This window comes from Pimephales promelas, chromosome 15 (assembly GCF_988280905.1).
Source record: "Pimephales promelas chromosome 15, fPimPro1.hap1.1, whole genome shotgun sequence".
NCBI lineage: Eukaryota > Metazoa > Chordata > Actinopteri > Cypriniformes > Leuciscidae > Pimephales > Pimephales promelas.
In genome coordinates, this window is record NC_142783.1 from 21,867,780 (window position 1) to 21,880,506 (window position 12,727).

At 37.5% G+C, this 12,727-nt stretch overlaps 1 protein-coding gene across 1 annotated transcript; it reads left to right on the top strand.

Annotated features, from left to right (window-relative positions):
• Positions 1–477: 477 nt before the first annotated feature.
• wdr43 (WD repeat domain 43) lies at positions 478–11,909 on the top strand. Its single transcript, XM_039649700.2, has 18 exons — positions 478–762; positions 2,244–2,378; positions 5,830–5,951; positions 6,067–6,187; positions 6,274–6,392; positions 7,155–7,257; positions 7,339–7,403; positions 7,493–7,655; positions 7,736–7,822; positions 9,253–9,378; positions 9,478–9,621; positions 9,712–9,798; positions 9,915–9,946; positions 10,027–10,090; positions 10,213–10,326; positions 10,429–10,495; positions 10,887–10,945; positions 11,032–11,909. Exons 1-18 carry the CDS (start codon positions 493–495, stop codon positions 11,176–11,178), a joined length of 2,025 nt encoding a protein of 674 aa, XP_039505634.2. The 5' UTR covers positions 478–492; the 3' UTR covers positions 11,179–11,909.
• Positions 11,910–12,727: the final 818 nt, after the last annotated feature.

The window sequence follows — 12,727 nt, forward strand, 5'->3', positions numbered from 1 at the left end:
CACATAAATGTTAGTATATGCTAAATAGCCTATGAAGACACATGATGACCCATAATTATTTAGAATAATTACAATGTAACCGTTTCCATTATATGTTACAGAATTATAATTTTGAATAGATGTCTATTTTTTTCTGTAACAGTTATATATTTTTTATATTTTATGTTACAGTTAGTAAATATATAATTTAAAATGAAATATACTTAACTTACTATGTAGTAAATCGCATTCATTTCAGTTATAGAAAGCAAATAAAATTGCATTTGATGATGATAACAAAGATAATTCAACTTCCATCACAAATTTTTTATTTTTATTTTTTATTTTTATTTTTTTTTTGCATTATGTACAGAACAAACTTCCATCACAAATTCCATAGCAAAAATCGAGTATGAAACTTCCGCGTCCGTCTGTGGTTGGTTAAAAACAATGGCACGCCCACAGAACCCAGGAGGGCCAATTAGCGTCTTCGTAGCGCCTGTGCAGCTGCGCATGTGCACTTTGCAATTTTCTCTCACACGTGTTTCCCGTGAAGCAGACGGACACACGCGGACTGCTAAGATGGCGGCGGACGGAGGCCGAGCTGCGCTTCCCTGCGCCTTCAGCCCCAAATCACAACAGTTTCTGGCTCTCTGCGCACAGGACGGGAGACTACGAATTTGGAATACCGAGAGCAAAACTCTACAGCAGGAATACGTGCCTTCCGCGCACCTGAGCGCAGCCTGTACCTGTGTGACATGGGGACCGTGCCGAGCAGTACAGGTAACGTTAACACACAGTATTCGGGGTTCAGTCGTGGGATGCGGCCTGTTGGATCGCAGTGCACCGTTGCACTCTTCGGGTTGCTTTGTCTGTATTTACCTAGCATATCATAAAACTGATCACTGATAATTTGACAATGTAGTTTACTGGGAGCTTTAGAGCTGCGCTCGTGGAGTGCGCTACGCACATGTTGCGTGTGGCACATGTTCAGACGCAGGCCGCGAGACACGCAGATGCTACACTAAACTAATAGGCATATATTCTCAACATACAGTCTTTAAAATCACTACACTGATTCCAGAAGTTCAGCTACATACGCATATTGGGGCTCGTAAACATTGTTGTTGTCTTCGGTTGGTTGTCTGTGGCTAATAACGTAGGCTAATAAGTTGATGTTGGCTAAAGTTATGGTTCCCTGCTATTTATTTTATAACTATAAAAACATGTCAACATCTCTTTAGTATTGCTTAATTTTGTGCAGTTTAAATGACCAGTGAATGTTGGATTTAAATGTTCTTTAGCAAACTAACAGTTAGCACATGGTCACATGGCTGTACAACCCTCACTCGTGAACTGTCTCTTGATGCTGTATGTAACGTTAAAGTGAAATCAGAAATCTGTCTTTCTGTCAAACTAACAGTAACGTTAACCGTCAGAGTAGTTGATTCTATCTAGTGTTGGAGAAAGTTGAGCTTAAACATCTTTGACAAGTAACTTTTCCATTGTTACTAGTAACAAATGTTAAATGTTTGACTTGGAGTTCTGTTCTGTTTGTGATTCAGACCTCAAACACTAACTTACTAGTTCTCAGATGCTTACAACTGCTATTGATTTTAATGTTGAGTTTTCTGATTGGTGTTTTAGATGTACTCTCCATCATTTGTTTTGCAGTCTGTCTTGCTTTTTTAGATATGTATCTTGTTGTACAGTACAATCATGGCAAACTATTGTTGCTTTTATTGTGCTATATAAAAAAAGTTGATGGTACGTTTTCTTTTTTTGCTTTGTATTGTGAGTTTACTGTTTATTAGCTATTAATAGTTCTTTAGTTGTAACTGCAAGTGGTTATTCATAACTGCTCCAGTTTCCTTGTGCAAATGGATCCTAGTACCCATATAATGGATAATAGCCAATTACTGGAAGCTAGATATTCTTTTTAATACTTAATAGTTTGTCACCAGTAACAAAACACGCTAGTTTTTGTTTACCAGTATCAAATGAATTTTCTAGTGAAATTATGAGAACTTGTCACTACAGTATTTTAATTATTTGCTTGTAATGTTAAAACAGCTCTCGACAGGTTACAGACATTAATGTCTTTTTTTAATGAAAATGACCGGGTAAACAATGTTCAGTAAGAAACGTTTCAATATTATTCATAATTAAATAACAAATAAATTGTTTTCCTGTTGGACTTCACTAAAAGGAAGAATAAATGGCAATTAATGGTAATAATTTTTCTTTTTATGTGTTCACTTTAGGATGTTCCACAGAGGAAGAGGAGGAAATGTGAGGCCGGGTCGGCAGTTGAGCAGACAGATCTGTTGGCTCTGGGCACTGCTGCTGGGTCTGTCCTCATCTACAGTACAGTAAAAGGAGACCTGCATTGCACTCTGGTAAGAATTCATCAACAACTGGGCATTATATTTGGCCAGTGCAACTCAAATATCTAAAGACTTAGTTCTAGAGATACACCAATTGATCGGCTGGTGACCAGAATTGGCCGATTTTCACTCGATCGGCTGCCAGACGGTCAGTGTGACGTATGCAGGTCAAATGCATTTTGGCGCCTCATGATTAACATCGCGCACATGTAGGAAATCTTGCGAATTACGGCCGTTTCACACCACAAACTTGAGCAGCGCGTATTATTCCCTGCGTCCATGTAAATCAATAAGTGCTTTCAGGAGCTGCGGTGAAGTGCGGGTTTTGGTGCAGAAAGTTTTTGCTGCACTGCTGACGCTCAATTAAAGTGAAAGCACACTTTTGATGGACAAAATTAATTTTTCACGCAAAAGTGCCCAAAAAGCACAGAATTTGCATGTCTGGTGTGTTTTATCAAGAACTGGAGTATATGTCAGAAGAAAAAAAAAATCTTTTTGAAATGAAGACATTTTTTTAGTTGGATATTGGATGTGAAAAGGAAATGGTTCTTCCATAACAGTGCTCTTTAGATGTGTGTAAATTTCCCACACCAGGAGTAATTTATATAGTCCTATTTTATAGCGATTACTGTTCAAAAATGTTCGATGTAAAATGTTCTTCTAAAGAAAAAAGAGAAAATAAATATTTGTGTGTGCTGTAAAGTAGTTAGAAAAAATGAAATCGGAATCTGCTAATATAGTTATCGGCAGGTCAAACTCTGAAAAATCGGAATCAGCCTAGAAAATTGTAATTGATGCATCTCTAGTTAGTACACTCAAAAATGAGAATTGTCATCAATTACTCAGCCTCATGTCCTTCCAAACTAGGGATGTTAATGATTAATCAATGATCGATTAATTGATGTTAATACATTAAACCAATAAAACAATCGTTGATTAAGCAGGTTTGTGCGTGTGCTGCTCAACTTCGAATCTTGTAAAGCAGACACGAGGATAAGTGAACAGACTTATGTTTTGGACCATTTTACAACTAGATACATTTTCATCACAACTATGAATTTGCATGTGCATTCACAGCCTTTTGTCCTTGTGTTTTGTGCCAATGTAAGTAAGTAATATTATTTATTTTGTGTAGGCCTATCTATATCCGATTCATCTCATATAGGATTTGGTTGAGAATTAACGCTGTATAAAAAGCACCGGTGATCCGCTTCAGGGCATGCAGCTCAAACAGCAATTCACAAATAATGACTATTATTGGGACTGTCATATTACATACCATTTTAGAGAACAATATTGTAATGAAACATTTGGGTTATTGAACAAAATTGGGTTCAGATGCCATGTTTTGTCACTTTGCTCCAAGAGCGTATCCACAACATGAGCCACACATTGTGAATAGAATGTAAATAAGTTCAAGTTCACTTGTACATTCATGTAATTTTGTGCAGATATAAATTGTAGGATTTATTTCTTTAAGTAACTTGCTAGCAAAGGGCTTCAGTTTACCGGTTTTTCATTCAGTGTGCGCAGCTCAAACGGCAATGCACAACTAATAACCATAATTGGACTGTCATATTACATAACATTAAAGACTATATTAATAAATTGTTGTGAATTTATTGGGTTTAGTTGTTTTTAGCGCATTGTTCCTGGGAGAGCGTGTCCACAACAGGAGTAAACTTTATGATAAGCATACATCTAAGTGGTTGGTGACACATTGTAGTAATTGATATATTTGATTATTAAATAGGTAATTTCATAAATAATCAATCACATCGACTCATTTTAGATTTCTACTAGTTAGGACTAGTAGGAATCTAAAATGAGTCGATTCATTTGGTGAGGAAGTGGTGTTTTGAGCAGCATTTGCACATCCTGTTATGCTGTTGGCTATATGCCATTGCAGTATTAAGGCTAACGACTAATTGATCGTTAATTTAAACGACGATCGAACATAGGAATTTGTGTAAATTGACAGTTAGCAGTGCAGCTGCGCTTTCCTGGCATTTTGAGACGCAATATGTCAACAACCCCTTACACAGTACCTGCATTTGTGACACTTCTTAATTGAAGCCAAAATATTGGCATATTTCAGATGGACAGTTCATTTTAGGAACAGGTTCTTCGGTGTTTGTCTCTACTCTTGCCATTAGTTTTCATTAGGGATGCACCGAAATGGAAATTGACCGAAAACCGTAAAAGAGGAAAGGAAACCAAGGCCAAAATAAATTATGCCAATTATTAGTACGATTGCATTTATGGCTATGACTGTACAAACTTTACTAAAATCAAGGCATTGCAATGGCATAAATTAAAAAAGTTTCAAAGAATAACTCAATTAAATTATGTAAATCTTTATTTAGCACATTGCAACAATGCACAGTATAAAATAAAATTTGAACTAAAATGTTTAATTTGACCCCACTCAAGTGTACATTAAATAATAAGCTACTAGCCTGCAGAAAGGTTTCAAAATTAAATGTTCTCTCATTAAAACAAAGCACAGCACAAACTTCTCATCACACCAGCACCCAGTTTGCCCATCTTAATTAGTTGCTTACATTTAAAAAAATTAGCATACAATAGCATAAAAAGCCTTTTTAATGAACAAAGGTCCATGTTTAATACAAATGTACACGAAACTAATTGAAATGTGTTGAAATTAGAAAATATTTAAGAAAGCGTTAATTTAGTTGTATACTTACAAACATACATGTTCCCATATACATATTTTTTTGTAATGTCACAAGTAATAATCTCAGAGTTTACGTCCATTGTCTTTTACGGTCTATCTGGTCCACACCACAGACATGTTGCTTCAGACAAGCATGTGCAGGTTGCATTTCCTGTTTGCATCATCACAACATTACGGCTGTGTTGTTTCGGTGATAAAAGTCTTTCGGCCGAAAACGAAAATGAACTTTCGGTACTTCTTCATACAAAGACTTTCTGGCCCTAGTTGCATCCCTATTTTTTATTTTCCACTCTCTGCTCCTAGCCACTAGCATAATAGCACCTACTGGAAAGGCTAGTATAAAGATTGTAAGGTCCCATTTGATTGGTCGAATTTGGATAAATAACCTATGCATGCATGCAACACAGAAATGCTTGGCACATAATGTTTTAAGCATCAGAATTTTGGGCGAATAGACTGTCATTGGAGAGACCGAAATCTCTAATTTTTTTTTAATATCTTAATTTGTGTTCCAAAGATGAATGGAAGTCTTATAGGTTTGGAATGACATGAGTGTGAGTAGTTGATAATTTTTAATTTATTGGTGAACTATCCCTTTTAGTGAACTACAGTAGATTTGAAAATGGCAAGCAAACCGCACACGTTACTTCCATAGGTTTGTAATACCCAAGGGAGAAAGTTCACCTAACTAAAAAAGACACGTATGAGTGATTTCTGTTAATTTAGGTGAAATTAAGAATGTTCAAAGGTGTCTTATCCTCATAGGATGGAGAACACAGTGGACCAGTCAACAGCGTCCAGTGGCATCCAGAGGACTCTGTATTATACAGTGGTTCAGATGACACGCACATAGCCGAATGGGACCTGCAGAAAGGAAAAGTTAGTTGGTGAGTGTGTGCAGTTATTTGTGTTGGATGTTGGACCAAAGTGGGTTTCCTCTGGTTTTATTCAACGTAATAATTTTGTGCATCTAATTTACAAGCAAACATGTTCTGTGTTCAGCAAATGGAAGGCAGACAGATCAGCCGTCAGCAGCTTGTGTATAAGTCCAGATGGAAAGCTGCTTCTCTCGGCAGGAATGATCATCAAGATGTGGAACCTGGAGACTAAGGAACTGTACAGGGTGAGTCTGACCTCTATGCTATTAGCAGCCACGGGTAAATAAAAAAAGAAAAGTTTTGGATTTAACAATACCTCCCAAATTTGCAGAAATTCACAGGTCACTCTACCATGGTAACAACTCTCTGCTTCGCCACAACACGACCCCCAGACAGCAATGGGATGTACTTTCTGTCAGGGGCTGCTCACGACAGGCTCCTGAGTGTGTGGTATGTTACACCTTTACTAGCTAACCATAGCACACAGAGATACACCCATAATGATCATTTATTGTTTGTGTACAGTTGTTGCAATTTGGCCTATCTAATAATTAGGGATGCACCGATCCCAAATTCGACGTGCTTTTCAGATCAGGTATCGTTCAGGAGTGCATTTCCCGTACGAAACTCGCTATTTAACTACCATAATATGATGCATCGTTGAAGAAATCAACTAGCTAGTCACGAGTGATTCCCTAAACCATATCGCTGTGAATTGGTCATTTAACCACATTGGTTAATGATGTCACACAGATGGAGTAATAACTACTTTTAATGAACGTTTCAAATCGAATTAATGCAAGATGTTTTGCTATAAATTATGGACAGGGCATCTGAGGACTAATTCTCATTTTTCTCAGTAATTACTCAGTATATATAGAATATTATATATACTGTATATATCAATGTATACAGGGCTAGTATGAATTGTATAGATATACACCTAGGTATCGGATCAGTACTCGGTATCGGCCGATATCCTGAGTACAGGTATTGGGAAGAGAAAAGGTTATCGGAACATTTCTAATATACACCTAGGATGGCATCAGGGTATGTAAATCATGGGCAAATTTTCATTTTTGGGGGAACTGACCCAAACAATACAACCAAGACTGCTTGTTCATGATATTGTAAAAAACAAAACAAAAAACAGGCTCATTGAAATCTGAGTTTCAATAAAATGTCTGATTTAGTTCCATCTGTGCTTCTCAGGCAGGTGAGGTCCGATGGCAAGGACAAGAACTCAGTCGTGTCATTTACTCTGACAGATGAACCACAACACATAGATCTTCAGACATCCAGCCACAAAGAGGAGGTGAGGATTTAATGGGCTTAATCATTATCCATGATTGGAGTTATGTGTTTGGGTTATGACACCTCTCTGTATGTTTCTCAGGCTATGAGGTTAGCAGTGGTGTGTAAGGATGGTCAGCTTCATCTCTTTGAGCACTTTCTGAATGGGTGAGTCTGTCCATCCTCTGCTTATCAGTGTGAATGGTTATGCTTTAAACCAGGTCTGTGAAGCTCATGTTCATATTTTTCTTCCTCAGGATATGTAAGAAGCCACTGTCACCAGTGTGCTCCTTGCAGGTGTCCACTATGAAGGGAGACACACCTGTGCCAGTGCCTCTGCTAGCAGCAGCTTTGTGTGCAGACAGACAGAACCTAAAGCTGGCATACGGACATCACCTGCAGCCTGTGATGGAGAAAACTGTAAGTTCAGCAGAAATTGATCATTGATTTAAGTGGGTTATTCAAATGGTCAATTTTCTAACATGCCGCCTCTTCCACAGCCATTTAACACGTCAGAAAGACATGCGTGCTTAGTCCGAGATGTACTTTCCACACTTTCTCTCTCTGTAGACATGGCTGTCTCCAAGGTAAGACCCCATCTGTGCCATCAATAAATGCTTTGTTACATGTTCAAATGCATACGATCACTAGGGATGGGGGTTGTTTGCGGTATAACGGTACAAATTCTCCTTATAAGAATTAGTCTTCCCGCGATAATAATGATAAAGCCTTCTTGATTGACATAGAAAACAACTATGGCAGAAGGTAGACTTGATGCTAGGGTTGTGCAATATCACGGTTTGATCGTGGACAATTAAAATGTCTCCACGGTCTGCTTCTGAAGAAATATTGTAGTATTGTGAGCAATTTATCGGCGCTTTTCCATTACCAGTACCAGCTCGACTCGCCTCGGCTTGCTTTTTGCTCCGTTTTCCATTCTAGGCAGTAACGCCAGAAATAGTACCCGGTCGTCATAGCGACGTCTTTCGTTTCTCATTGCCCCATCAAGCTCTCGCTGGATCCTCTCTTCGGCAACCAAATAAAGGAAAGTCTGCACCTCCGGTGTATTTGACCACAGTGTATTCTTCTGAGTTGCCATAATAGTAGTAAGTTTAGTAACTATCTCTGGCCAAACTATTTAAAAATGGCTGGGTTATTCTGGATACTCCATCTGGTGCATGCAGTGATGACACAGTGAATAGTGACGATTCTCTCTGACCAATCAGCAGTCGGCATTGTTTTCTTATCACATTTTAGTATCACCTCCGCTTGCCTCAGCTCGCTCAGAACCTCGCCGGAGGCGATACAAAAAAAAAGTACCCGAAAGCAGGTACTGGTACAACTTTTACACAGTAGAAAACCAAAGGCGAGCTGAGGCGAATCGAGCTGGTACAAGTTAAAGTTAAACTGTTCTGGACAGTGGGGCTCCAGGAGCAGGATTGGACACCCCTGATTTAGAAGAAATGGAATCCAGTTACAGCATATGAATGTACACCACAGTTCAAAGTCGACAAGATTTATATTCTCTAAGGCTGTGTTAAATCAAAAGTAGTTATTTTAAAATATAATTTAATCATTTATAAGCTCCCTTTTCAGCAGCCATTACTCCATGATCCGTCAGAAATCTTTTGTTGCTGATTTGCTGCTCAAGAAACATTTCTTACTGTTATTATCAGTTAAAAACTGTTATTTTTGTGGAAATGCATTGAATAGAAAGTGAGAAAAGTGAAAGTGAAATCTTATGCAACAATGTAAATGTCTTTACTGTCACTCAAATTAATGCATCTTTGAATAAAAATGTTAATTTTTTTTAAAGAGAAAAGTTCCTGAGCCCAAACCTTTGAACAGTAGTGTATATGTAAAGAAAATAAAACCTCAAATCAAATTGTTAAATAAGTTCATGGTCAAATTACTAAATCAACTACCCATTTCCTCTGTAACACTGGTACGGTAATGGTTTAAAACAGTTTATTGACTGTGCATTAATTAGAATTTAATTAATGCTTTAATCTTATAGGTGAAGACACCAGTTGTTAATCAAAATAGCAAAGTTTTAATGCCAGGACAAACAGGACACAAGGCACCAATAAAATTAACTCCCAATGAAGCAGAGAAAAGGAAAAAAGAGGCCAGTACCACAGAGGTAAGACTTTGTAAAATGCTTAAATTTTATCACCCAAGAATTCAATTAAGGTATTTCTTAAACTGAATATATGAAAAAAAAACCTCTTCATCCTACTAGTTGTCTATCGAGGAGCGGTTGGAGCAGATTGAGTTGACTGGCGGCAAGAAGGGTGCTGCTAAAGGCTCGTCCTCCCTGCAGACGGACAGCTTTGCTGTACTGCTTGTTCAAGGCCTAGAGAGCAAAGACGAGAAGATCCTTAATGTAATTAACACTCAGATTGTTTTCTGTATATAGGCCCTTTGTCAATGAACGCTGTTCATGTTCTCATTCTGATTTGATTGATTCTAACAGAAAATATTTCAAACCAAAAAAGAGATATTGATAAAGAACACCGTTTCCCGGTTACCACCCCCAGCTATCCTGCCATTGCTGGAAGAGGTATGTCGACATTGTTAAAAAGTATTAAGTATTTTTAAACAAACTACAACAATCTTTAAAAAGATCTCTAAACTTTTTGATATTATATACATTAAATCTATGTTTTTTTTCTTTAGCTGTCCAGAAGATTGCAGGGGCATCCGTTTGCGTGAGTATATTCTTGCTTTTGTTTTTTGTTCCTTTTAAGGCATTGAACTTTTTGTAATGTGATTCTTTTACTGCGTGCAGGGCCTTGCTTATAGTTCAGTGGTTTAAGGCTGTACTCACACAACACGCATCATACTTGTCTTCGGTAAGTACGTGTGTACATCTATACCTGTCAAATAGATTTGCATAGATAATAATTGGTTGATAATATTTCTCACATTTTTGGGGCGGTTCCTCATTTGATCTGTTCGTCTTGTTGCCCCATAGCTGCCGGATCTAGTGTCTCAGTTGGGCTTGATCTACCATATGATTGAGAGCAGGGTAAAGTTATATCATCAGCTCAGCAGGCTTCATGGCAAATTGTTCCTGCTTATGTCACAGGTGAGCTGCTCAAACATGAGCAACCAGAACAAATGGCTGAAAGGGATAGTTCACCTAAGAAGGAAAACAGATTTTTCTCACTTTTGCATATATTACCACTAGGTGGCGACCAGCAGCACCTCTCAGAAAACTGATGTCGATCGCACAGCAAAACTGGTTTATGAAGAAGGTAATAAGCTCTTATTTTGTAGTAACCATTAGCAGTTTGTTTTTGTAGTAAAATACACTCAAATATAATGACCCAATAATATTGTATTTTAAACTTTTAAAAGTATTATTCAGGATTTAGCAGTAAGCTTTTTAGAAAACCTTTAGTATTTTCTTTTGCTTTCTGCAGTCGCCATTCATTGTTTACATGCACATTTTTTGCTTTAATCTAACTGAATTAATTCCGATTGGTGAATCTGAATGTAGTGTTTACATGAACGCTAGACAAGTGATCCGGTTTAATCTTAAAAGTGTTTATTAGTGTACCTATTTCGACTGATTTTACCCATCAAAATGTCATTGAATATTGTCACGGCAAAAATAGATAATAAACACCTTCCTTTTTTCTGCAGAGTCTTCAGATGAGGATGAAGGTTCAGAAGATGAAGGCCGTCCTGAGGATGACTCTGATGTAAGATGCCCTCTCACAGGTTTTCCTTCTGGGGTGTTTGGAGAGTGACATTATGGGATTGTTCTCATGTTGACTTGTCTTTTCAGAACTGGGAGGAGGATGAGACGACAATGGAATTGACAGAAGACAAAAAGAACCACAAAGAGGAGGATGAAGACGAAGATATGAAAGATGAATCAAAAGCAAATGGTGATTCAGATCTGGACCCTGAAAATGAAAGCGAGGAGGAATAATACCCCCCCTAAAGCACCCTTGCATTTATATATGATTTCATTTTATTTTTCATTTTGTTGAATTTTATTGTAACAAAACAAAAGGTTATGTTTTATAGAATTCCGATACACAATGCAGCCTGGACTTGTGGTTGTCTTTCTCAGAACAGTCATAAAGGGCATGTGACCCTCATTCTGGGTGACTGACAGCTCCTTGTGCATAGAGAGCACACACACATTTGAGGTCCATTTGTGACACTTTTCCTGTGACCTCAGAACTGCCTCTGTTTTGTTGCCCAGCTACAATGGGATACTGTGGGTTTCCCCAACTCGATCCCCCTGCTCGATTGCATCCTTAAACAGACGTCTGATGTCCCGGTGGTCCGAACATATGAGCTTATCATGATTATGCTCATCAGCATTTGTCCTCTTCTCACATCCTTGATTTATCTGTCGTTATTGCTCTCTTCGTCACAGTCATTTCTCATGTTTGATTTCTGTCCTGTGTGTGATTTCAGATGAGGTTTTTTTTACACCCTCTGCAGTCATAACCCAGTTCTTGGTCTCGAGAACAAAAAATGTGAACCTCTCCCATTACAACATATAAATATAAAAATATAAAACACAAAACCTTAGGCGTGTATGTTAATTATACAGTGGGTTGCAGTTGGCGTCAACCAAAACCTTTCATGCAAACAATATATCGGCGACTGTTGTACAGTTTAAATGAAATAAATACAGCTTTGTTCTCATCTCTTGTTTGGATTCATTTCATCTCACATTTTCTTTCCTGGCTCTAAATGACAGCAATGATGTGAAATGTATCAACCTGAAGACTGTCTGGATGCATGGCCTCTAAACGATTTCATCACCTATTTCTGGTTAGTGCAATCTGTTAATGTTTTTTTTTATAAATGCTTATTCAGTAGTCAAAAATGACTGGAAAAATATGTAAAAGATGAAAATCCCTGGGTCATTACCATAAGAAATGAATGTATTAATGGTTTTTATCCAGTCAGCACAAGTGATTTACAGTTTTTAGGATACAGTTGCTCTCCTCAGGTGTTCATTGTACAGGTACATCTAAAAATGAATTGAATATGAAGTTGTTGTTTTTTTGATTATTTAATTATACAAAGGAAACTTTCATAGATTTTAGGTTTATTGCATGGAAAGAAAATTATTTCTAGCAGTTTTTCTAATTTGGGTACAGCTAATCAAAAATCCAGTATAGCAAGATATCAGACTACGTTATAAGATCAATCAAAGGATTTTTGAAGGGCATGTGCTGAAACTGAAAAAGGGCACCCCCCTGATTTTTCTATCAAGATTAGTAAGCCTTCATAAAAAAGGAGGATATGGTCACATCTTCATGACAAATAAAAAAATAAAAAAAAGTCTCAAAAGCTTTAGATTAATTCACTATTAATAACAACTATAATAATAAGAATATAGATATACAAGGGCTTCTTTAAACCTTCTTTATTTCAACAGAAACCTTCTCGAGTCAAGTTTATGACTTCACTGTGATCCAATGCGTTGTGGAGAAGTCTCTACTCTATGCAAAGGC